Raw genomic sequence first — 27,116 nt, 5'->3', positions numbered from 1 at the left:
CCATTATCTAGATATCTTAAGCCCCAGTCCAGAAAACCAAGCACTATCTACATAACCCACTCTTATTCTGATGTCCCAAGCTTTAGTTGGAAAGATTTATGAAACTACTGCCACCACTCCTGTCCCAACCCAAATCCATCAATTTCCTGCCCAAGAAGGACTCATAGTCCCTTATAGATCCTTTCCAGGATTATTCTGATGATTTAATTTATCTCTATAAAGGATTATGGATTTAGACCTAGAAAGGACCTCAGAGGTCATCTAGTCCAACACTTTCATCTTATGAATGAGGAAACTGAGTGTGAATTGCTAGAAGTGTATAGTGGTCAGAGGATTGATGAACCCCAATAAGTTCCCTTTCCTATTCTGTATATATGCCAGAGAAGGACAGTATAGATTGGCTATGTCAGGTCTTCAAAAGGGAATCATCAGCCATGATAATAGCACTCTTCCTCCTGGGACTAGCAACTCTAATTCAGTGCAAGACAATTTAATTCAACAAATATGTATTAAATAAATACTCATCAATGTACTGTTAGACTCTAGTCATTTAAGTTGCAATATGATATTGGTAGCTGCTCCATAGGAATGTATAGTATAGGTTAGAATTAGATATTATATGGCAGTGAGCTTGTCAAAAATGTAGGTCTTCATTGACATCCCTGCCTACTCTCACCCCACTCCCATTCTCTAACATCAGACACTGAGAACAGGTTCAAGTCTCCAGAAATGAAATTAGAGATTACAATCAAGCTCTTGCTATCATAGGTTATGACCTAGTGTAAAGAAAATACTGTTCAACCTGAAGTGCCCGGCAGTCTTGAGCTTTACCCAGAAGTCGTCCAAGTTCCCACTATTCACTAGCGCAAAGAAGAACCACTAAAACCAAATCTACCATATTCTGCTCAGCTCTATGACTGAACAAATGATGCCATTCTTCTCCCAACTCCAGTGTGTTGGAAGGATTAGGCTGTCACACTGGACAGATGAGGGGTAGGTTTTAAGACATGATGAGAGTAGGGAATGTTCCTTAAGAGGAAAAAGTTGTCAGGGACCCCAAACCTCTGATACAGATAGCTGAGAGGATAAAGAGGACTCCAAAGATATTTTCAAGAAAACAATTGTCATTGATCTTGTAACAATGTCATCGTACTCTAGCTTTTAGGTATTCTATCTGCCCAAGACCTCAGGCAGCTTATACCTCAACCCAATGCACCAAATTTCTCCAGGGACATGTGTACAACAAGACAGCACCGGCTCAGGCCCACAGGGAAAGCCACTAGGGGACATCAGACCTCCAAGAGTCATACCTCTCTGCCACAAGATTTTACTTGGCTGTTACTCTTCCTTCCTCCAACACACAACCCTACCACCACAATATAACAGGCCAGCCTAAACACCAGTTCAGAGGTTTCATCTCTCCATACTTTACAAGTAACTTCAGAATTAGAGAAAGGCTGATATCTCAAATAGGACTATTGGCAACAGTCACTGCATTTCTGCCCCTGCAGATCAACTTCCTTCTTTCTATGACCAGTAGCATAAATTATTATGAGTTCTTGAATTTATCTAATTTAATTGATAATTGTGGCTTATAATTCCTGGCCCCTCCTCCCATCTGAGCAAGAGAGTCCTATTCTTTCCTAAGAGTCCATAACCTAGCAACGGGATAAGAGAGAAATAATATCTTGCTAGAGTGCTCAGGGAAGTCTTTATAGAAGAAGAAGGATTCTAACAGAGCCTTGAATGATGTATAGGAATTGTCAAGATAGAAAGGAGAGGGTATGGCATTCCAGGAGAAAGAGGATAAGCAAGAACAGGTAAATGAAAAATCAAAAGGCATATTTGGGGGGAAACGGGTAGATCAATTTGGCTTGAGGTTAGGGTATATATAGGGGAGTAGTAAATGTTAAAGCTGTAGAGTTAGATTGGGGCCCCCAGAACCATGCAGAGATTTCGACATAAGCCTAGGTCATTTAGATTTTACTTTGTAGGCTATAGGGAGCCTTAGGGTTTTTGAGCAAGGCAAAGAACATTATCCGAGTTATATTTTAGAAAGATTAAATAGGTACCAATATATGGGACAGATCTGAGTGAACAGAGACTAGAAGTAGGACACTTACATAGGAGACTTTTGAAATAGTCCAGGCATGAGGTGATCTAGCCTACACCAGAGTGGTAGCAAGGGGAATGGGACCATGACCCATGTGGTTGAAGCAATTTGAATTTCTCTCCACTGTGATTTCCTGTATCTTTTAAGCACCAAACGAGGATGGGAAATTCAGTGTTAGAAATTGAATTGCCTGAATCATCAACCTAAAGGGAGTTGCATAAGATTGCTAATGTCCCTTATAATGGGGTATTTAAAACAGAGGCAATCAGATGCTTTAGGGTAAACATGCCAGACACACCAATGAGAGATGCAACATGGGCAGTGCACTAGTAAAGCTGTCATGTAGTTCAGGGTGGGGGTCACTCTGTCTGTAGAGCATTCACACACACACACACACACACACACACACCACCCCTTCACATCACCACTCTTCTCTGACGATAGCTCTCTGCAGCCTCTTCATGGCGCTTGGCAGGCCCTGGAAGTTTTCATAGCTTTTCTGGCTCACTTCCTCATTGCTCAGCCAGCAGCCTCCCCAGCAAGCTTATCAACAGCTCTGTTCCTGGTTGGCTCCATTAGTCAGGACCCCTTGCTGTCTCTGCTGTATGGTTTGGCTTCTATTTCTCTCTCCCAGCCTTCTCTATTACTATCCTGATGCAATTATTTTGTATCACAGGGGCACGGTCATACAAGAACTGAAGTCCTGGAAACCTAGATCAAGCTTGTCCTGGAGGTCCTGAGCCACGTGGGAGATGCAGTCCTCTCCTTTAGACATGCCCCAATTGTAGGAGATTGGTGATTGGGAGATATTAAGCAAGTGGAGAGAGTTTGGAATAAATGTTGTCAGGAAGGTTCAAGGGAATACACACAAGATGAATAAAAGCAACGTCCAACAGTGGGGACTGAGTTGAAATTAAATGACATGAATTCCTGGTAGATCCTGCCACTAAGAGTACCAAGCCTGGAGTCAGGAAGACTCATCTTTCTGAGCTCAAATCTGGCCTCAGATCCTTACTAGCTTTGTGACCCTGGACAAGTCACTTTGCCCTGTTTGCCTTGGTTTCCTCACCTATAAAATGAGCTAGAGAAGGAAATAGCAAATCAGTCCAGTATCTTTGCCAAGAAAACCCCAAAGGGGATCACAAAGAGTTGAACACAGCCGAAACGATTGAACAATAAGTCACCATGGTTCTGTGACTTCCTCCAGCAACACTTTGTACCTTGAGAGCAGGAACGGAAAAACACAAAGGAGATGAGCTAGAAATAGAAATTGATATAAGATATCCTGGTAGATAGTTATGGGTCAAAAGAGTCCAAGGTAAGGATTGTAATACCTAAGTTAAGTGGTAAAAGTCATCCAGGAAAGTGAAGGTGAGGCCTGGGTAGCAGTAGAGATCTGAAGAGAGTGGAACAGATAAATGTGTACCTCAAACGAGAGTGTTTCAGTTGTCCAAAACCGACTTTAGGGAACAAAGGAGATTAACTCTCCCTTTCTACTCCCATTGAATGACAAAGCCTCCATCAAAAAGAACAACATGTGATGTCTTCAGGGGAGAGCCAGGTTTCCTTTGGAGTAGATTGAGGGAGAAAAAATATGAGGAAAATGTGTTTAGAATGAAGGGAATTTTGCTCACCTGAGGTGGTAGATGAAGGTGGGGAGCAATCAGAGAGTAACGGAAAGAAGCAACGGTGGAAAGTGAGGAGCCTAGGGTGGAGTGGAGTAAGGGTTAGGAGATTGTGTGATTAGAGGTTTGTGGCCAGAATAGCTATGTACCTACCTCCAGTTAACAATTGTAGAGGGGTGGAGATGAAAGTGACCAAGTTATCAACTAGCCCCTTGTTGACAGCCTGCTGTGAACAAGAATGAATTACAGGATAAGGCTCTGAGGGTGGAGATGAGGCAACAGAAGGAAAAAAGAGGGTGGTGCCTAGAGGATCTGATAGAGATTGTGGAAGGAAGGAGTCAAGGCCTAATTAAGCGCCTCTCTTTCCAGTGTCCAATGCTCTAAGTATGAATAGCCCAAAACCTGTCATTTTTGTCAAGCTTAAATAGTATACCTGAAGTTAACAGCTTGTACATACACATATCATAGCCACTGACTGTCTGGCCCTTCTTCTTCTATCCCAATTAGATGTCCCATTCAACATTGCTAAAACTGGATGGAGGCAGCAAAGAGAAAGACAGCTGGGCAGCTGGCCAAGACCAACCAAGGAAGTGGTTGAAGGGAATTGGTAGCTTCTGTGGAATAAATTGATAAAAAGTTCATGTGAGGCTAACATGCTGTTAAAGTAGATATGAAATTGGTTGAGGTTACTATGGCTTTAATAAGCAACTGGTCTAATATTGAGGGAAAATTGATCCTGAATGGAGAGGGCACTGGTATAGTATTGGTTTTGCTAAGGAGAGAGACAAAGATAGAGAAAGAGAGAAAGGCTGCAAAACAATCATATATGTGGTTCTGGGGATGGCCCCAAAGAAGAACCTGGGAGTGGAATGGGGGGGGGGTAGGAAGGAAGGGGGCCAGGGACTCCTATACAACAGTTGGGTATATTAATTGAGAATTGTTGCTATGGTTGTTCAGTCATTTCAGTTGGACAGCTTCATGACCCCATTTGGGGTTTTCTTGGCAAAGATACTGGAGTGGTTTGCCATTTCCTTCTCCAACTCGTTTTACATGTGAGGAAACTAAAGCAAACAGGGTTAAGTGACTTGCCCAGGGTCACACAGCTAGTAAGTATCTGTGGTCAGATCTGAACCCAGGAAGATGAGTCTTCCTGACTTCAGCCCAGCACTCTGTCCACTCTATCCACTTCACCAGCATTAACCTCTGGGTCAGAGTCCTCGGACAACAAAACAAACACAACTTCCCCTCAGGCTTTCTCCCTCACAGACTCCTGTTTTCTACCCAGCCCCTCAGCTCTCTCTAGACAAAGCTTCAAGAAGGCCACCTCCATCAAGACTGGCCAGCAGTTAAACATATACCTCTCATCTCAACAGATTTCTAGAAACCCGTTCCCCTTAGCTCACAACGTAACTAGTCTTTGGCAATGTCTCAAGAAACTTGGGAATTCTGGGTAACCACCACCACCACCACCCCTCCAGCCTAAAAGTCCAATTCCCTCCCCCCTAACCAAAGCTCTTACTTCATTGGCCCTGTTTGCAGGGCCAAAGACAGATTATAACAGGATGATGGTGGTCTTTTTTAAGTTACACGAGAGATATGAAGAGAAGGTAAGAACAACCAGGGCACAGTAAGGAAATTTCTACAGAGTATAACATTCTGGACCATCTAGATCCTTATCCTGAATGATCCAAATCCAACCAAAAATTACTTTTTAACCTGCTTGGATTTTTGGTTCTGCATAGATTCCTCAGTTTATCCTAGAGGTTCTGTTCCTTTCTTTATTCTGTCCTCTCTGCATCCCCCACTAAAAAAAATTAAGCAATCAATAAGGGAAGCATCATGATACAGTAGAAAGAAGGCTGGCTATGTAGCAGTGGGGCAGCCTCCTAGATCAATCCATAAAACATCAGAAAACAGTCCATCCATCAGGGAAATAGACCGAGAAGGAACTCCAACCTACAGAAGGAATTAGGAAATAGACATGGGGGTAGAAAGTTGACAAAAGCACACAGATAAAACCTGAGTAAGAGGTTGTTTGGGGAAAAGAGTAACTGAGGGAGGGAGTAGCTTGGAAGGATGGGAAGTAACCAGAAGAAACTGGTTGTGAGGTCTAAGGTGAAGGACATTAGTTTTCCCCCACCCATCCCAGTTGATGTGGTCATGGGATACAATCACATATTACGAGGTGCTAACATCATAACAAAGGATTAACAGCCAATAATCTTTTCTCCAAAATATGAACACTCTTCTCTGATAGAATTAAAGGATGCTGAGCTATTGGACAAACAAAAAAAAATGCTCATGTCCACAGTGACTTTAAATGGTTAAACCCAGAGGCAGCTAGGTGGTGCAGTGGGTAGAGCACCTGCCCTGGAGTCAGGAGAACCTGAGTTCAAATCTGGCCTCAGACACTTGACACACTTACCAGCTGTGTGACCTTGGGCAAGTCACTTAACCCCAATTGCCCTGCCTTCCTCCCTCAAAAAATGAATAAATAAATAGTTAAATCCTGGAAATAGTGTGTCAGGCTGCTTGGAAATTGGAGGCACCATGAAGAAATTGTGGAATGTGACCCTTGTACCTATGCCAGGGTCAACAGTGGGAAAAGGGAGTTCTCTCCCATCCCCCCATCATCCATTGGATCTAATACTAGTGCTACTAGGGCCTTATATCATAGGAGTTGGAGAAGCAGTTCAAGAGTGTTTGAGGCCAGTTAGATGAACAGAGATACACTCTCTAAACAAAAATGGATACAGAAAGGCAGTTAGTTAAGGGAGGACCTAGTAGGACTTCTGGCAGCAGAGAAGAGAGCAGACCATCTTGGCTCAAAAGAGAGCTAACCCTGACAATCAAGATTCAATGGAGCCTGGGAACCAATAAAATTACCTGTCTAGCAGAGATGCTTAATCCATCTTCATAAGGACTCCACAAGAAGAGAAAGAACATAGAGGCCTTTCAATTCCAGAGGTGTAAGTTGCCTTGACCCCATATGTCCCCTACGTCTCTGCCTCACTCTCATTGTATTCTAAGTACTAAGGAGTACCATTGTACTCCTGCTTCCTTCTGTTTCATTTTAATATGCCTTTGCTTTGAGCTAATTGTATCTATTGGTTATCTGTTAATAGGAAACACACTGATTGGGGCTCAAGAGATATAGTTTGGGAAATAGGTACCCTCAGGGAACCCCCACAGTACTAAGGGGTGGTAACCACTGTTGTGTAAAAGTTGGGAGAATACCACACAGGTATTTCTGACTGAGAAGAGGGAGGACTTTGCAAAGGGGGGGACAGATTAACTATTTCCTTAACTCTGATCACAGCCCTTATGAAGTCTCTTGGAACAGGAAGGGTGCAATAAAACTCAAAATTACAGTCACCATAGTATCAAGTTATGGTATATCTTCATGGTTTCCCCTTGGTCCTGGGAAAATGCCATACCTTTCTTTGTAAAAAGGGTCTCTGGGAGAATAGCAAGACCACCCTGTCACTCCAAAACTTGTTACAGGTAGGGAGAAGAAGTGTTTTAACAGAAAATTCTAGAGATCTTCAAGAAAGCCCAGAAGAGAATCATCAAGGTGATTGAGGACATTGGAAAAGAAAGGATCAATAAAAGGGATAGAATTGCTGCTCAGAGTAGATGGGGAAATGATAAACAACTGAGAAAAGGCAGTGTCGCTTACTTATTTTGCTTCAGTTTTCTCTGCCAAGAAGAATGATCCTTGTTTTGGAAAAAACAGAACAAAAAAAGGGCTAAGAGGATATTGATATCCATGATAGGCTGGGAAATAGTAAGAGAGCCCCTTTCTGCCCTGGATAAGTTCAGGTCACCAAGCCCAGATAAACTGCATCCTTGCAACTGATACGAGTTACCAATAGGGTTGCTAAGCCATGGTCAGTGATCTTTGAAAGATTATGAAGGAGAGATAACACAAGACTGGAGAAGGGCAAGTATATTCCTGGAGGGGGAGAGAGAGAGACAGAGAGAGAGAGAGAGAGAGAGAGAGAGAGAGAGAGAGAGAGAGAAGAGAGACAGACAAAGGAAAGAGGGAAGAAAGGAAGGAAGGAAGGAAGGAAGGAAGGAAGGAAGGAAGGAAGGAAGGAAGGAAGGAAGGAGGGAAGGAGGGAGGGAAGGAAGGAAGGAAGGAGGGAAGAAAGGAAGGATGGAAGGAGGGAGGGAAGGAAGGAAGGAGGGAAGGAGGGAGGAAGAGAAGGAAGGAGGGAAGGAAGGAAGGAGGGAAGGAAGAAAGAAAATGGAATCTGCCCACTAACTTCACTACAAGTCTTGGTTAAATATATATATGTATATGTATATGTATATGTATATGTATATGTATATGTATATGTATATGTATAATGTATTATTAAATGAGAAAGGAAATGAGACTGGCCCTGTGATTTGATTGCTATGGTAAATCCCTGAATGAGCAAACACTCTCTACCAGTGCTGATTAGTAAGTACCCTCTTCACAACTTACAGTCTTAGACACCAGTCTGACCATGCCACTCCTTGCCTCAAAAATTTTAAGAGTTTCTCTAAAGGACAAAATACAAACTCCTCAACTCATCATTAAAGGCCTCCACAACTTGGCTCCCAACAACCTTTCCCAACTTATTTCATATTCCCGTCACATGCTCCATGTTCCAGCTAAATTGGCTTATTTGCTGTTTTTCTTACAGGACATTTCATCTCCTATGTCCAAGTCTTTGCAAAGGCTGTTGCTGATGCCTGCAATGCCTTTCTTCACCTCTTGGAATCCTTAGCTTCCTTCAAGGCTTGGCTCAACAGATCTTTTTGTGGTGGCAAAGAATTGGAAGTTGAGGGGATGCCCATCATTTGGGGAATGGCTGATCAAGTTGTGGCATATGAATGCGATGGAATACTATTGTACTATAAGAAATGACAAGCAGGCAGATTTCAGGAAAACCTGGAAAGACTAAAATGAACTGAGTGAAGTGAGCAGAACCAGGAGAACGTTGTATACAGTAACAGCAACATTGTGCAATGACCAACTTTGATAGATTTGGCTCTTCTCAGAAATACAAGGATCTAAGACAATTCTAAAAGATTCATGACGGAAAATGCTATCCACATCCAGAGAAAGGACCGACTCAAACCCAGTTAGGTCTTGCCAATGCTGAGGCACTCACTATCCACTATGCCATGTTGTCTCTCATAGCATATTATTAAAGGAATGACTAATGAACACCTACAAAAGGAAGTTGTGAGCGCGTGCGAGCGCACACATACACACACACACACACACACACACACACACACACACACACACACACAAAACAGCATGGCTTCATAAAGAACATTATGCCAAAATTTTCTTTTGTGAAAAGTTATTAGGAGGTCCCAGGAATTTCTATCTCAGACATCATTGACCTAGATTTTAAGCAAAGCAATTGACAAGGCTCTCATGCTACTCTTAATGAAAACTTGGAGAAACGTGGACTAGAAGATATCACAATTAAGTGAACTCAAAACCGGTTGAATGATGCGACCCAAAGAGTATGTCATTAATAATTTGAGAGCAACTTAGAAGTAGGTCCTTGGTGGAGTGTCCTATGAAGGTATACTGGGCCTCGTGCTATTAAATGTTTTAATCAGTAATTCAGATACAGGCACCAAAGGCAAGTTCATCAAATTCGCACATGACATAAAGCTGGGGAGGAAATGCTAGCACTGGGCGATGAGGTCAGGGTCCAAAAAGATCTTTAAAGGCAGAACATTGGGATAAATCTAAAAATATGAAATTCAATAGTGATAAATAGAAACTTATACAGGTTTGTTGTTTTGGTTTTTTTTAATCAATTGCATAGCTAGTTCCTCTAAAAAAGACCTAGGAATTTTAGTGGACCACAGGTTCAATATAATGCAAAAGGGTTATATGGAAGCCAAAAATACTAATGCATCTTAGCGTAGTACCCAGGAATAAGGTAATAATAATCCTGCTGTAGGGAAACTCTTCTTTCTCAGCTCCTACTCACTTCCTTTAAGCCCTAACTAAAATCCCATCTTTTTAGTGGAAGTCTTCCCCAAACTCTCTTAATCCTAGTGTCTTTCCTTTGTTAATTAGTTCCCATTTCTCCTATATATATATATATAGCTTGCTTTGTACATATTTCTTTACATGTTGTCTCCCCTAGCAGATTGTAGGCTCCTTGAGGGCAAGGACTGTCTTTTGCTTCTTTTTGTATCCCCGGCGCTTAGAACAATACCCGGCACATAGTAGGAGGTTAATAAAATTTTATTGACTGATTATATTCTGCCCTGACCAAACCACACCTGGAGTTTTGGCTCCGGTTCTTTGTGCCACATCTTTGAGTGATTGTTGATAAGCTTAACAACTAAGGGTGTCTAGAAGAAAACAACCGGAATGAAGAGCCTTCAGTTGACACCCCATGAGGATCAGATGAAGAAATTGACAATGTTTAGCCTGGAGAAAAGATTTAGGAATCTAGATACCCAATGGGAATGATCTAGGGCTACAGACTGCTATAGAACACCAGGAGGAAGGGGGACACTCCCCCCATCCACTCCAAACTTTCTCTGCTTTCCTTAAAGCTTCAAGTATTTCAAATGTCTTTGTATTTGAAAGGCCGTATGGGGAAGAAATACTTATTAAGGGCCGATGGCATGTAGGATGAGCTACTTCTTTCCCTAAAAGGTAAGGAAGTTGTCACTAAAAACTTGAATGATCCAGCAGGCTAAAGCCTGGTCACGAAAGGGCATAAAAGAGACCAGCCGCATGAGGTCAAAGCCCTTCAGATATGAAGAATGTCCCCGGGGGCTCTCGGCTCACCCCATTCTAGCCTTCTGACCAAATGCTGTATGAAAACAATGTCCGTGTGAAGACAAGGAGAGAAAGGGGGTCCCACATCTACTCAAGACAAGTGCTATATTTTTGCTGAATCTCTTTTCCATGCTATGACTTAGGTAAATCTCATTTTGCCAACTTCTAAATGTTCTACAAGTGTCTCATTTCATTCCAATCCAGAACCCAAGCTACCAAACCAGCCTGTGCCAGAACCGGTCTATTGTACACTATCACGTAGAAGACTTATTCTGCTTGGACCCAGAGGGCAGCACTAGGAACACTAAGAGAGAATTCACAGAGGCCAATTTAGGCTCAATATAAAGACAAACTTCCTAATGGAGTTATCTAAAAGTAGAATGGACTGCCTCAGGGACTGGTGGCTTCTCCCCTCACTGGAAAACTTCAAGCTAAGGCTGGAGGTCCACTTGTCAGGGATGTTATAGAAAGGGATTCTTGCTCAGGCACGGGGAACTAAATGTCCTCTGAGATTTCTTCCAACTCTGAGACTCTGTGATAAAATACAGAAGTGGAAAAAAAGGTACAGAGTCACAAGCACAATATTAATTTTGATTAATTGTTTTGGAACAAGTACTTTGGGGGGTTAGTTTATAGAGAGGTATTGATTACATCTAAACAAAATTTATCAATAAATTTTAATATGACAAATAAGAAGAAACTTCCCTGAAGAAGCCCAGGGAAAGACTAACTTACTGAGCGGATTCTCTCCAATCCCACTCTGGACAAAATAACCTCTAATAGGAAGGAATTAAGTTAGTCATCAAGAACTTCCCAACAGGGAGCTCTGACCATTGTGACAAGTGATTGAAGGAAACGACGGATTTATTGTTCTTTCCTAGACATCTTAAAGGATGATTGTGAAGAAGAGATATTCCTGCCTGGAGGTAGGAAGGAGGACAAGATGATTTTGCCCAATCCCTCCCAACCCTGTGATTTTCTGTTTGAGTTGACCACCAACTAATGAATCAGCATTTATTAAGCACCAACTATATACCATGCACTGAGTTAGCTGCAAAGACAAAAGCAAAGCAATCCCTGTTCTTGAGGAGCTTACGTTCTAAGGAGAGCCCCTGTAATCAGACCCAACTGGCAGGCAACCAGTGCCCAGAAAGTTGAGTTGAAATCAGCAAGAAAAGGGAAACCAGGGAAATTGGAGGAAGTGGGGGTTGGAAGGTTGATAAGAATCAATTCTACCACTTCCCCTTGTTTACAAGGGTGTCATTGATCACTAGGCAAAAAGGATGAAAGAGTGTGAACAACTTAGCACAAGTGGCTGGCTATCACCACCACTAGACGCTGAGCCATAGTAAGGGTTAGTCAGCTGTGGTCTTCACATAAAAAGAACAGTGCACTCATTCATATGTAAGCCTTTATTTGCTCATTCAGGGAGCCCTTCATGAGTGCATTGTGGACACAGCTGGTAAAAGACTGTGGGTTAGGGAGGGTACAAAGGACATAGCTCCCTTGGGGCACTTATGGCCTTATTGAGACCATCCATCCGCCTGACAAGAAAGAACATTCAAACGGTGTGTTATTCTCCTGACGTTATTTGTACCTAAGGACAACTCAGATTCACTCAGACCCTGTCGGCAAATCCACCTTGGCCTTATTCCCTCCCCTTTTGTTCTACTATATGGGTTCTAATAATAGCTGGCATCTAGGTAGGTTTACAAAGGGCTTTCTCATGCATTACAGACATTTTTACAAATGAGGTATCTGAAGTTGAGAGAGGTTAAGGCACCTGCCCAAAATCCCATGTATAGCAAGGCGCAGAGCTGCAATTCAAACATAAATCCTCAAATTCTAAGTCCCAAACTCCTATGCCACAACCAGAGCTAAAAATAGCACAGACAAAGGGGTCTTAGCCCCTTTGATGAAGGAGGTGAAGGGGAAGGAGGTGAACTTCCTGCCCTCGATAGCTCTCCCTACACCTTACCCCACAGTCTTCACTTAGTATGAGGCAAAGGCATCCCAAACCAGGGTCCTGCCCCGACAGTGCCCTCTCTCCCTAGATATCCATCCTTCCACAGTCCCCTCCAGGTAAGGACGGCCCCTTCTCCCACTATGACTTCACTTTTGGTCAGACTGTCCTCAATATAATACTTTCCTTTCCTCTCTCCTCCCACTGCCTTTACCCCTCAACTGAATTTGCCCCAAACTGAGCTAAAGCTAAAGCCCCTGTGCCTGCAACTGTTTCTAACAGCTGAGCATCTGACTTCCTAGCCCATCCCCCACTGCTGCCTACCCACACTACTGGTTCTCTGCCTCCCATTATCCCTTCCCTAATATCTTCAATCAATCTCTAATAGTCTTGAGTGCCTACTATACACCGAACCCCATATCTAAGCAATAGAGAAGAATAAAATATAGAAGAGTCTGCCAACAATAGCTTGTGCCCTGGGGGAGGTTTATCCTGAAGGTCGAATTAAGGACAAAACAAGAACACAGGGTTTCTATTTTCCATATTCAGGGAGAAAGAGTGGAGGATTTGAGCCGGAATTGCTGAGACGCCTCCCTCCATTGCCCATGGCTTAGTTCCATCTCAAACAGTCTCTTTTTTTCCATTCTAATTCCAAAACCTAGTCCCTGTTGCAGCCAAACTAGATTACATGCTGTTCCCCAATCTCATCCTTCCCTCGGATTCCATATATTGTACACATTGTCCTTGGAACAGATGCCTATCCCGCCATATCTTTGCCTGCAGAAATCCTTTCCTTCCTTTGAGGGAAAGATTGACTCAGGTGCCATTGCGTCCATGAAGCCTTCTTCTGCCACCAGCTAAAAGTGAGCCCTGCCTCCTGGAATCTCTGATTCCACTTCTTTTTTAACCCCTCCTATGCACCAAATAAAATTCTAACTTCTATAATACCTGAATATAAGCTCCTTGAGATCAGGAACTGTGTCTTATCTAGCTTTATCTGCTCACTCTGCAGCACAGAACCCTGCACACAGCAAGCACTTAATAAATGTTGGTTGAATAGAACTGAATTGTCCTCAAAGGGGCTACAATATTATGTCGTCCATGTAAAACAACTAGGGAGAGCAACATCAAGTCAGTATCCACTTCCTGAGATTACTTCATAGTATTTTGTATTCATTTACTTGTGTACATACTGCAAATAGAATGGAAGCTCCTTGAGGGTAAAGATTGTTTCACTTTTGTCTCTGTATCCCAACCTACACATGGTAGGTGCTTAATAAATATTTATTGAGCTGGATTGAATTGAACCAAATTGTGTGGAGCAGACAAATTCTATAGTTGAGAGAAGGCAGAGACCAGGGTTGGATGGTTTCATGATATAGCCATGACCTATGACAACCTTGTTTAACCTTGGGCAAATTACCTAAGTTCTCCGAGGGGTACTTTCTCCATTTGTTGAATGTGTGTGCCCATGGTCACATTACCTCTCACTGTGCAAACAAAGCCCAAGCTCTAGTGGGCTCTACCAAGCTGGAAAGGTTTTGAGGACTGGATCCAGTGACAACCTGTGTGTTTTTTTCTCAAAGACCAAACTTGGTTAAGTTTTAGTAGACTCGCTATTGGGCTGACAGATGGGTGATAACATTTTTGCCTACAGCAGCTCTCCAAGACAATCTTCTAAGTTAGAGATGGGGTTAAAATTCCTGAGGATAGAAGGATTACCCCCAGCAATGAACTTATAGATCTTCGAAGACCTGGAGGAAGTACCAGCCTCACAGGGTGGTTATGTGGCTATATCATTGTTGTAGGCAGTACCCATCCATTGGGAAGTGGCTGAACAAATTATGCCTTGTGAATGTAATGAAATATAGTACCATAAGAAATTATGAAGGAACCATTTCAGAGAAAAACCTGGGAAGACCTGTATGCAGAGTGAAGTGAACAGAACCGAGAAAACAATTTATACTAGAACAACATTGCAAAGACAATTTGGAAAGTCATCTGTGATTCCAAAAGGATCGATGTGAATAATGCTACCCACCTCGTGATGGAGAAATTGCCAAATGAAACACACATTTGGGGGCATGACCAATGTGGGAAATTGTTTTGCTTGACTATGTATATTTATTCCAAAGGGCTTGTTAATTTTTTTTCTTTTCAGGGGAGGAAATGATATGCTTGATAATTTTTTTAAAAAATTAATTAAAAAAAACAAATGTTAAATGAAAGAAATGAAAAATGTCCATTGTAAATGTTAAAACAACATAGAATCTCTGAACTACTCATCATTTCTACCACATATGCTACCTTCCACCTGGGGAGGTAGCATCTAGGCTTTGGTTTCCTCATTTGTTAGATTAAATGAACACTAAGGTCCCAGCCAACTCCACCTCCTAAGACCTGTGATCCTTTACTGAAACTTACATTTTATAAGAACCAGACATGCTCTTGACAGCTGCAGCATTAGCCTCCTGTTAATTCCCAAGAGAGCTTTTTGTGTATGTGTCAGTAGGTAGAGACAAGTTGGTTTGGAGTTTATAACTCCAAACTCTTCTGCCATTTTGGGAGAAGACCAATCTCAGGAACCACTGACATGAGGAATCACAGAGTGATTATGACCTCTACAGAAAGATGGTGCCATCCTTCACCAAGGCAGGCTTTGGGCTGAGACCCACAGTAGGTGGAAACATCTGTGGACTGGGGAGTCATCATAGTCTAAGATAGTATTGAGGAGACTACAGTGTAAGATAGTGAAGTGTTGGAATATGCAATGAGGTGCCAGAAGCTGTGGAGAGGAGGGAGAACTACAATGGTGATCCTAGCTGGGTCCTTAATCTCTCCAAGCCTCCCAATCATTAATGCTCTTTACTTCCTCAGTTTATCTTATATTTAATTATCTGCAACCAAGTTGATTCTCCCCAAAAGAATGTAAGCTCCTTGAAGGCAAGAATTGTTTCAATTTTTTTCTTTTTTATATCCCACACAAGCCCAGAACTAACCTCTTGGATACAGGTGGGCGTGGGCAGGGTAGAGTAGAGCCAGGGCCGGCTAGTTTTGGAGTTCAGGTCTCTTCCTAGGGCTCCAGGCAGGGGAAAAGATCTGGAGCACTCACTCTGGAAAAGCTCTACTCATACTCCTACCATGCTGAGGACTCTCTCCCTCACCTGGTAGCTGAGAAGTAGGGGATAAGAGGTGAGGGTGGCAGTTCCTGGTTAGCCACAGTGTGGGACTACATAACTGGAGCTACAGTTTCAGTGAATGTCAAAAATATTTATTGAGGCACTATATACTTGGTCAGGGGTGGGGAACCTGTGGCCTCAAGGCCACATGTGGCTCTCTAGGTCCTCAAGTGCAGCCCTTTGATGGAATCTAAACTTCATAGAACAAATCCCCTTAACAAAAGGATTTGTTCTGTAAAACTTGGACCCAGTCAAAATGTCACACCCAAAGATCTAGAAGGACACATGTGGCCTTGAGGCTACAAGTTCTCCACCCCTATACTAGGTTCTAGGGCAGCTGGGTGACACAGTGGATAGCACACCCAGCCTGGAGTCAGGAAGACCTGAGTTCAAATCCAACCTCAGGCACTTACTAGTTATGTGACCTTGGGCAAGTCACTTAACCATTTGCCTATAGATGAGCTGGAGAAGGAAATGGTAAACCACTCCAGTATCTTTGCCCAGAAAACCCCAAATGGGGTCACAGAGAGTCAGACATGACTAAAAAGACTGAACAACAAAATAATAAAAAATGCTAGGTTCTGGGGAATCAGAGGATCATAGATTTTGAGCCAGAAAAGACCTTAGATGTCATTGAATCTGCCTCCCTCATTTTACCAATGAGGACACTGAGACCTAGAGAGTGACTTGCCCAGGATCACACAGCCTTTAAATGGAAGAACCAGAATTTGAACCTTGGTCCTCTCACTTCAAATCCTGAGGCTTTTTCCATGGCACCATTTTGCTAAGGAGTATCGGCTTGAGCCAAACCCAACATTTGGACCCAAAGGACCAAAAAAAGACCTTAGGGGACAGAGGGTTATTTCCCTAGCACCTTTAACTTTTGAAAGTCTTCAAAATCTATCCTCTCATTTGGTCCTCACAATACCTCCCTGAGGAAATAATAACAAAACTGACTTCAGTGCTTCTCCAGGGCATGGGCACTCTTCCCAAGAGTGATGGCCACGGCGCTTACATGCTGTAGTCATCAGCTTAATGACTTTCTGTGGCCACAAAATGCTCTGCCTGCTTGGCTGACCCTCTGGAGACCAGCCTCTTCAAATTGAATTTCTGCCTGTCCTCAGATGCCAGACATCATTGGGATCAAACTTCAAGCCATCCCAGGATTTGCCAGGGTTTGTGCTCCCCTGGCATACTCTTTAGGAACCCAGGGCCACCTTTAAGCCTGAAGACGTTAGAGGAGGAATAAGAACAAGGATATGTTATCATTTATAACAATTCCAGTGTTTTTCCAGTTACCAAACAATTGCTTTATAAGGATTCTCAACCTGGGGTCCATGAACATTTTTTTAAATATTCTGATACTTGTATTTTGATATAATTGATTTCCTTTATAATCCTATGTATTTTCTTTCTGTTAAAAAGCATTATTCTATGTTTTTCATGACTACATCTGTATAACCTATATCAAATTGCCTTCTCAATGAGTGGGGTGGGAAGAAAGAGAATTTGGAACTCAATTTTAAAAATGAATGGTGAAAATTGTTTTTACGTGTAATTAGGGGAAAAATAAAATACTATTTTTAAAGCATTCTGAGAAGGGCTCTATAGGTTTCACCAGGCTGCCAAAGAGGTCCTGACACAGAAGAAGATTAAGAACCCCTACCTTACAATAACCCTGTGAGGGAGGTGTGCAAATATTCACGTGTACACACACACACACACACACACAGACACGACCCTTGCTCAGAAAGGTTGTGACTTGCCTACTGTCTCACACACACAGGTATTCTTATCTCCATTTGACAGAGACAGAAACTATTCTCCAGAGAAGCTGAGAGCTTCACTCAGGGTTAGTGTCAGGATCTATACACCGGTTACTAGGGCCTTGCCTGCCAATTAGCTGGAAGACGCAAAGCCTCTTCTGTACAGTGACATGTATTTCTGCTGCCGGTATCTACCACCCCACTCCCCCATTACACATACCTGTCCCTTGACACTCCTGCTTGCTACACCAGATCATGAGGTTTTCTAGTTGGAAGGGACCTTAGAAATCATCTAGCCTACCAACTGACCTCCTTTCACAAATCAGGAAACTGAGGCCCAGAGTTAGATGAAACAACTTGCCCAACATCACACACAAGTAGTGATTGGTATGGCTAAAATTAGAACCCAGATCCACACAGTGCTTTTTTTCCCCCTATAATTATATACCTGTCAAGTACCTACACTGAGCTTCGAATTGATTTGCGTAACAGCAGTTGTAAGCGGCTCTCCTTGCCTAGGCATCTGGCTTCCCCCTTATGGCAAGTGTGATTTTTCTGTGCCCTTCCTGCAGAGTTGTTTCATTACTAGTACAAGAGCCTAGAGGATTAAGGGGAGGGGGAGGTAGGGCTTTATACGACGCTGTTTGTCCATGGTGCTATGGAGGCAGATCAGTCAGCTATCACTGATCCAGATGGTCGTTGAGAGATTTGGATACAGGTTGGTGAGTTAGTAAGGATTCTGAAACTCTTCCTGATTCTGATGACCCCCCCGGTAAATAAGAGGTGGTTAGGTCACACCAGAGAGCAGCAAGTGACAGAAACAGATTAAACATGCTTTTGGCCTCTACCAGTTACTATACTAGCCTGTATCTCAGTGTTTACAGTAATAGACTGTTGGTATAGGAAAGGACCTTGAGATAATCCAATCTAAACCTCTTCTTAGACCGTAAATTCCCTGAGGGCAGGGACTGCGATTTATTTTATCTTTGCATCCTTAGCACCTCTCCCATGGTCTTGAATCTACTAGACACTTTAAACATTTTGTCGAATTAAACAAAGAAATTGAGACCCAACTCACATCTATCAGATTGGCTAACATGACCAAAAAGGAAAATGATAAATGTTGGAGAAGATGTGGGAAAATTGGAACACTAATGCGCTGTTGGTTGAGTTGTGAATTGATCCAACCATTGTGGAGAGTGATTTGGAACTATGCCTAAAGGGCTACAAAACTGTGCATACCCTTTGATCCAGCAATATCCTCTTCTAGGTCTGTATGCCAAAGAGATCATAAAAAAGGGAAAAAGACCCACATGTACAAAAATATTTATAGCAGCTCCTTTTGTGGTGGCAAAAAATTGGACCTTCAGGGGATGCCCATCAATCGGAGAATGGCTGATCAAATTGTGGTATATGAATATAATAGAATACCATTGTTCTGTAACAAACGACGAGCATGTAGATTTCAGAAAAACCTGGAAAGACTTACATGAACTGATGCTGAGTGAAGTGAGCAGAACCAGAACATTGTACACAGTACCAGTAACACTGTGCGATGACCAACTTTGATAGACTTAGCTCAGCAATGCAATGATCTAAGACAATTCCAAAAGACTCAGGATGGAAAATGCTGTCCACATCCAGAGAAAGAACTATGGAGTCTGAATGCAGATAGAAGCATACTGTTTCCTTTTTTTTTTTCTTTCCTGTGATTTTTTCCCTTTTGTTCTGATTGTGTAAATATGTTTGATATGATTGTACACATATAGCCTGTGTCAGATAGCTTGACATCTTGTGGAGGGAGAAGAGGAGAAGGGAGGGAGAAAAAAAATTTGGAACTCAATCTTTAAAAAGTGAATGTTGAAAACTATCTTTACATGTAATTGGAAAAAATAAAATACTATTTAAGTGGAAGAAAGGGAAAAAAGAAAGAAACTCGGACCCAGAGAGCTGACATGACATGTTATCCTCATTCCTTACCTAGCTGCACTACTCTGGGTTTCTCTGACTTTTCCTCCATGCTCCGGGAAGCTCATTATTGGGAAAACATCTTCATCCTGCAAGATTTCATTAGCCTTGGTTCACCACTCATCACCACCCTCAGCCCTCCTGTCTGAAGGGTAGAGCCACGAACTCCAAAGCCTCCATTTAAGGAGGGAGCTCGGCTCAGAACATCTGTTCTTCATCTGGAGTACCTTCCCCACCCCACGCACACTTTTCAGCTTCCTTTTGTATGCAGTCTTCCCCAATTAGATTGTAAGTTCCTGAAGGGCAGGGACTGTCCCCAGAGCTCAACACAGCCCCTGGCACATAGTAGGTGTTCCATGAATGTTGATTGATTAAAAATCTTGAACCTTGCCCCACCCCACTCCCATACTCCCAGCCCTCAATCTTTTTTAAAATTTTATTTGCAGCACAAATATTCTGGACAGAGAGAGAGAACTGGGTGACCAGCCAGAGAAGGTGGGGTAGAAGTGGCTGAAGCTAAGACAGAATTCAGACATTTACCTCAGTTCAAGTATGACATACTTCAAATCTTTGCTGTGTTACTTGGCAGTTGGTTAACCTCTCCAGATCTTAATTTCCTCATCTATAAAATGGACTAGATGGCCTCTAAGGTTCCTTCCAGCTTTAAATATATGTCCCTGTCCTATGCATACAGCAAGGTGAAGGAAATCACACAGAAGAGAATACCGCACACACAAAGTCTCCATGGCTGCCTTGCTCGGCCTTTCTGTCTCTGTCTCTTTGTTTGTCATTATTTCTATTTGGGAAACCAGCCTCTACTTCCAGAAGACAGATGTACTCAGAAGTCTGGGGCCTCTGTTCACCCCTCTGACATTTCCTTGTGAAAATGTTGTCAGGACACTGTAAAGGCTAAGCCTCCTTGAAGAGGGTGAAGAGAATCTGCATACTCATGGAAAGAATACCAGACTGGGAATCAGGTAATGTGAGTTCTAGTCTTCACCCTGCCGTTCACATAGTACATACACACACACACACACACACACACACACACACCTCATCCTAAGTCATTTGCCCTCCCTGGTCCTTAGTTTCATCATCTGTATAATGGGCCAGTTTAACTAGAATTTTAAGGTTCCCTTCAAACGCTAACATACTCAGGTCAGCCATGTACTAGCTCCCTCTGGTAGCCAAGCCTCTCCCCAGGTTCCTAAAAGGATGTTACCAGTGAAGGCTTGTTTTCCTAATTATTGGGCCCCTCCCTCAGGAAGGACTATGGAAGAGCTTAGAGACCTTAGCCGGTAAGACCCAAAGAACTCAGGTCAGCCTCACCACACACAGGAGCCTGGCTGAGACCCTACCTCTGTACCAAGGAAGGAGCTTTCATGATTCCCATGGACTGAGAGGCTGAAGGACTGAAAGTATACAGTTGGAGGGGTCCTTGGAGGATATTTTACAGAAAAGAAAATGAAGTGGCATACCCAAGGTCACCCAGCTAGTTAATGTCAGAGATGAGATGTGAGCCTCTTTCTGCTACTTTCTGCCTCATGCCAGAACTGGACTCCACCTACTGACTTCCCTGACCTCCTTGAAATCCCAACTAAAATCCCACCTTTTATGGGAAGCCCTTTCTCACCTCTTAATTAATTCTAGTGCCCTCCCTCTGCTATTTTCTATCTATCCCATAGATAGTTTACTTTGGGTATATTTGTTCGCATGTTGTCTCCTCCCATTAGATTGTAAGCTCCTTTAGGGCAAGGAATGTCTTTTCCTCTTTTTGTATCCCAGCACTTAGTGCCAGTGCCTGAAGCACAGGAGGTGCTTAATGTTTGTTGATTGAAAGTGTAATGGGAAGAACTATTCTGACCCCATTAGAGGCAGCAGAGTGGATAGCTGGTGAACTGGACAGGAGCTCCCTAACCATCACTGACATTAGTGTACATCCCTGTAGAGTAGGTTTTCAGCAACATCCTCGGTAAAACCTTCAATTTAAGTGCTGTAGTAGAGTGTTGGGTCTGCAAAGGACCTACGTTCAAATTCTGACTCTGCCACTTACTATGTGCAGACCCCCTTGGGCATTTAACCTTAAAGGCCTGTTTTCTTTGTGAAATTGAGGTGGGGGAAAGGGGTTGGAATTGGATTCAATAATCACCAAGGTCCCTTCAAGCTCTAAATTAAATTAATAATCCTATGAGCTGTTTATCCAATAGTGCAAACGGACAACACTGAGCCATTCACAGTCCCTTTTAATGACGGGAAAGAATTTGTGAGGCAGCTGGATGGGATTAGGGTTGTTCAAGTGTCTAGAACTTGGGAATCATTTTCTGGCCAGGGTCAGGCACCAGTAAATAGTCAGCATCAAGGGTTTAATCTGTGTCTATTGGCAGAATTAGGTCAGTCTTTGAGGAGGGTTAGGGGCTCAGCCTGTGGTCAGGCTGAGTGAAGGGTTAGTACATGGCAGGGATTAGAGGTAAATCAGGACATCCATTAGGAATCCACCAATAGGTAGGTAGGATTAGTGAATTAGCCAGTCGTTGGGTTAGGAGATAAATCTCTGGTTGGAATTAGGAATCAACGCATGGAAGAAATGAGGAGTCACTGGGTTGGTCAGAGTTAGAGGGGAGTCACTAGTTAGGGTTAGGAGTGATTCCCTGGACAAGTGAGGAATCAAACAGCAGATAAGACTGGGAGAAGCCAGGATTACAGGCTCGGCACATGAAGGGTTAGAATCAGTCCCTGTCTGGGGCTGGGGCCCAGGCTAGCAATCAGCCAGTGGCTAGGGTTAGGGCCACTTGGTGGCCACAGAACAGACTAAAGCTAGCTGGCCTATGCAACAGTAGCGCCCATGACCTTAGCTGCATTAGCACCCTTCTCTAGTCACTGAGTTGTCAGTGGGGGACGTTGTTAGGGATCACAACTCTCTTCCAGGGGTATCGACACTACAAGGAGACCAAGTCTTGACTCATCCCCACCGGAACCATAGGCAGGATGCTGCCCCAGGCAGTAAGGCTTGAGACATAGCCTCCAGGTTTGAAGTCCTGAGAGTCTAGATGGATATACAGCCATGAAGACCTAATGCCCTGCAACATCACTGGTTTCTCCTCAGGATAATTATTTATTATTCATATTCATCAGCATCTTCATTAATGATTCATAATGATCCTTAATTATTATCCTTAACAATAAGAGCAGTAAATAGCAGTAGAGTCCTTGAGGTGCCTGAGGCCCCAGGGCCATGTCCCTCCCGGGCAGTTAGACCAGCTAATGCCCCCAGGGCAGCCGGGGGGAGGGGAGGGAAGGACCAGAGACCCTCCGTCCAATGCCCCCAAGAGGTGCCATAGCCTGGCCCTTGGGGTCCCAACCCTCTCCCTGGGGTGCGGGGGTGAGGGGAGGTGGGGCAAGAGGAACCTGGTGGGAGGAAAATATCCCGAGCATTGAGGGAAAGGAAAGTGACCCCATTGCTCCCCTCAACTCCCCCCATTCTGACCATTCCCCAGTCTCCTCCCCAGGGGAGTGAAGACTGTATAGGGGAGAAGGCCCAGGGTTGTGCAGGGCCACAGGGGCCTGGGCTGAGCCACATGTCCACCTAGCTGCCCCACTAACTGCCCGGGTCTGAGCCATGTCTGTGTAGGGGCTGGGAGGTCAGGGCCCCCAGCTGCCCGGGCAGGGAGAGGCGTCGGGCAGGGCCGTCGTGGGGGAGCTCTGAAGCCCCTGGAGGGAGCTCCTCACACGCCAGGAACTGGGAAACCTGTAGAGAACAAAGAGAGGGGTGGGAGATGGAAAGACAAGTCAGGGGGACATGAAAGACCAGAGGCCAGGGAGAAGATTTAGGAGGAAGAAAGAGAAATGTCAGGGGACAGAGTCAGGACCAGAGAGGAGGATGGGGAAAGGGGGAGGCTGGGAGAAAGGAGGGGAAGAAGGGGAGTGAGGGAAAGGAAAAGTCAGGAAGACAAATACAGGATAAGAAGACAAAGGGGAGGGCTGAGAAGCAGAAGGGAGAGTCTGGGCCAAGAGGGCACCAGCCAAGAAGATAAGGAGCTACCAGGACGATGGAGATCCCTGAATGGGCACTAAGAGGCAGAGGAAAGATGGTCAAGAGGCAGCTGCCTGAGATGTCTCTGGGCAAAAGCCTAGACAGTCTGGGGTATCCTAAGGAGTTTTTCCTCTACCCTCCAGAACTAGGGACAATCAGAATGATATAAAAAGGAAAGCTCAGAACCATGGGCCTCTAGGCAAAAAGTTGCTAAATTGTGTACACTCTTTAACGCAGCAATATCGCCACTAGGCCTATACCCCCAGAAGTCGAAGATAGAGGGAAAGGGCTCATCTATACAAAAAATATTCAAAGCAGCATTTTTTGTTGCTGCAAATAACTGGGAACAAAGTATGGGTGCCTATCAAATAGAGAATGGCTGAAAATAAAACGATGGTCTATAAGCCTCTGGAGACTAAACCCACAGCCTCCCCCAAGGTCTGGAGGCAGAATGCTTGAGAGGGGAGGTCTCTGAAAACAGAGAAACTGGGCTGTGGCTACAGCTGGTCCTGGACTGGGGTAATGAGATACCTCCCCAAGCTCCAAACAGAGAGCAAGCGATGAGGCGAGCGTGCACGCTCCTACACTCCTCTCTCTGAACAAGAGACAAAGCAGGGGGTCCAGAAATGGATCCCACCTCCCAACCTGGGTCCACCAGGATATCAGAGGTGCCAAAGAGAACCAGGGGAAGGAGAAGGGGGAGCACTTTGTGTGAGCTGACAGGTTTGTTGGCGAGATTTCTGCGGGGGAGGCCAAGAGTGGAGACTGTCACATTTGCTGATGTGGGCTCTGGTGTCCGCAAACAGGAGCAGGCAGCATATGGGAGGGGAGGGAGTGGGTGCCAGCCAGGAGTTGGGGGGGAAGGAGGCAAAGAAATGGGCAAAGACTGCCTCAGGCTTCCAGGTCAAAGGCACACACAGGGACTGGCCAGGGGCAACCTGACCCTACTGAAGGAATCCAGGAGTGGTGCTGGGGCACCTGGGGCCTGGAGACAGGAGAGTTCAGAGCTCCATCATTGAATGGGGATAGGGAAGACAAGGGCCTTGTAAATATTACACATACAAACACCCCCCAAATCAAGGCAGACTGTGGTGTGTCAAATGCCTCAGAGGGGATCATAGTCTGGAGTAAAAACCAGCGTGGTTTTGTAAAGAACAATTTTCTATTAGATTAATCCAACTTCCTCCCCAGTTGGTTGGTCAGAGGGAAAGGGATATGTGACATGTGACATACTGGCCAATGTGGTGAGGGGTGGTATGGTGGATTATAAACTACACTAGGGCAACCCAGGGCCTTGTTGGTGTCTTCTCTCTGTCCCTACCCACTGCACACACCTAGATCTCTTTTCTTTGGTCAGCCCTTCATACTGGCAAGACAAGAACCGGTGTGAATGAGTGAAGAATGAATGCATGAATGAATGAATGAATGAGTGAACACATGAACTATCAAAAACCTGAACGAGTCAGTTTAGCTCAGTAACAAATAAAAAAAGCCAGTCACACCAGTTGCTCAGGTGCAAGACTGGCTTTCTGAATTTCACCCAGCTTTCTGTCTCCCCCTCCTTCCTCCAGCTTCTTTTCTCCCCTCCTACTCCTCCACTCCTTCCCTTTCTGCCTTCTCCCATCTAGGTCCTCTGCAGCTCGGAGCACCCACAGCTATCACTCATGCTGCTAATGAGGTTAATGAGCTCGCTAAGCCTTGGGCCGATGCAATCAGTAGGTGTGGGCCTGGTCGAGGGACAAGGGCAGGGAGGAGTGTGAGATCCTAGTATTATAGATTTAGGGGCCTTCTAGTCAGTCCATCCCCTTCACTTCAGAGATAAAAAAACTGAGGCCCTGGGAGGTTCGATGATTTGCCCAAGGCTACAGAGGCAGTAAGGGGCAGAGCTGTACTTTCCTGGACCATGCAGCTTCAGCTTCAAAAAAGAGAGAGAGAGTGGGGGCAGAGGGAGGGAGAAGGGAGAGGATATCCTGGGGGCTCAAAACATTTGGATGTTGGCAACCAAAAACTGATAATCAGATGGCAAGGAAGTGTTGACTGACTGGGAGGGAGGGCGGGTACCAGGGTTGGGGAGGGTTTAGGCAGAGCCCAAATGGGGACGACCTGCTGCAACTTACCTGAGAAAGCGAGTCAAGGGTGAGAGTGGGGATGGGGCTGACAGGCAACAAGGGGGAGTCGGAAGAGAGACCGGGTGCGGGGGGAGTCACGGTGCTATAGGCAGGGGGCACCAGCGTCATCTGTCTCTGTAGCAGCTGCAGGACAGCTGCCATGTCAGTGCTGAGGCGGGTCTCCAACCTATGGGGTGGATGGAGAGAGTGGGAAAGTGGGCAGCGTGAAAGGAGGAGGCCACCCTGCTTCGTCAGGAGGCTGGAGTGAGGGGAGGGGCAAGGAGAGGGTGCAGGGTCTATGCTTCAGAGAGACAGGGCACCCAGTCCCTAAAGATGAGCTGGCTAATCAGGCTGTCTGAGGCCCAAGCTCCCCCAGAAGGAGACTCTTGAACTCAGTGTGGGGAGGGGTCAGCCTGGAGAGGGTTTATCCTTCTTCAACCCTGCTCTCCCTCCCCCAGGATCTATATACCATTTGTTCTCAGGAAGGGAGCTAATGTTCGAGTACATACACATAAACACACACACACACACACACACACACACACCCCCATCCCTAGACAAGTCAAACACCTACCCATACAAACATATCTACGCCAAGGTACATATATACATAAACACACACAACTCTGCACAGAAAGACATACAGAAATAAAAGCACGTATAATGGACGTACTGACCTCCTGGAAGGTTATTGTGAGAATAGAGTTTCCTACATCTTTAAATGTGAGTTGTTATCACAAAAGCCCCCACATATTGGCCTATTTCTCCTCCCGCACATACACACCTAGACAACTACAGGCACACACAGTGTGAAGACCTATGACCTGCTTGTGGAGAAGGGAAGTGCGGTGGAAGCTAAGAGGAGCTGTAGGGGATGGAGGGGATGGGGCTGGAGGCAGGGGGTGCTCTGGTACTGAGGAGGGGGCTGTCTCTGGTCCAGAGTGGGGTCACAGAGGAGGGCTGACAATACCTGTTGAGCTGTCTCTGTAGGGCATCGAGCCTGCTGTCCACGTCTCCTCGGGGCCGGCGGCCGGGGCTGGCCAGTGGGATGTTGAGGAGCCCAGTAGTAGGGGTTGGGGTTGGACATCTTGGCAGTTCCTGGTACTGGCGACTCCGACTGTCTCCCCAGAAACTAAAGATGTTGGATACCCCTGAGAAGGCACCTGGAGCCAGAGGGACAGGATGAAAGGCAAAGAGTAGGGTAGAGTCCTGGGCCTACCCGATGAGGACAAGAACCAAGCAAGTGACCCCGCTCCAGTCCCTTCCCACCCCCCACCCCATACCTGACAAGGGATTACAGGTGTCACTGCCCTTCTCAGCCTCCTCAGCCATGGGTTCCCCACCTAGCAGGTCCCTGGGAGGCTGGGGGCTAGGGAAGGGCACCAGACGGAGTGGGCTGGAACCAGGGCCTGGGGTCTCATCTTCCTCGCTGCTCTCTGGGCTGGAGGGGCCGCTGGAAGGGCTCTCGTCCCACGGCCCCCCTGACCGTGCTCGGCTGCCAGCTCCCGCACCTTCTCGGCCCGTGCCTACCACTGAGCCCTCTCCTGACTGCTCCGCATCTACAC

At 44.9% G+C, this 27,116-nt stretch overlaps 1 protein-coding gene across 3 annotated transcripts in view; it reads right to left on the bottom strand.

Moving 5' to 3' along the window:
• Positions 1 to 22,486: 22,486 nt before the first annotated feature.
• The window catches only part of KCNH2 (potassium voltage-gated channel subfamily H member 2), a 54,389-nt gene continuing 49,759 nt past the window's right edge, over positions 22,487 to 27,116 (bottom strand). For 2 of the 3 annotated variants that reach the window (XM_036761735.1, XM_036761736.1), the window contains 4 exons: positions 26,835 to 27,110; positions 26,522 to 26,714; positions 25,561 to 25,738; positions 22,487 to 23,158 (listed from right to left, as the gene is read on the bottom strand). In XM_036761735.1, the coding sequence (XP_036617630.1) occupies positions 23,009 to 23,158; positions 25,561 to 25,738; positions 26,522 to 26,714; positions 26,835 to 27,110 (797 nt within the window). In that variant the 3' untranslated portion in view covers positions 22,487 to 23,008. Of the gene's footprint in view, positions 23,159 to 25,560; positions 25,739 to 26,521; positions 26,715 to 26,834; positions 27,111 to 27,116 lie in introns of those variants that run through there. The other variant, XR_005010518.1, reaches the window with a different exon arrangement.

The sequence above is a fragment of the Trichosurus vulpecula genome, chromosome 5 (assembly GCF_011100635.1).
Source record: "Trichosurus vulpecula isolate mTriVul1 chromosome 5, mTriVul1.pri, whole genome shotgun sequence".
Lineage (NCBI taxonomy): Eukaryota > Metazoa > Chordata > Mammalia > Diprotodontia > Phalangeridae > Trichosurus > Trichosurus vulpecula.
This window is presented reverse-complemented; position numbering and strand designations above follow the sequence as displayed.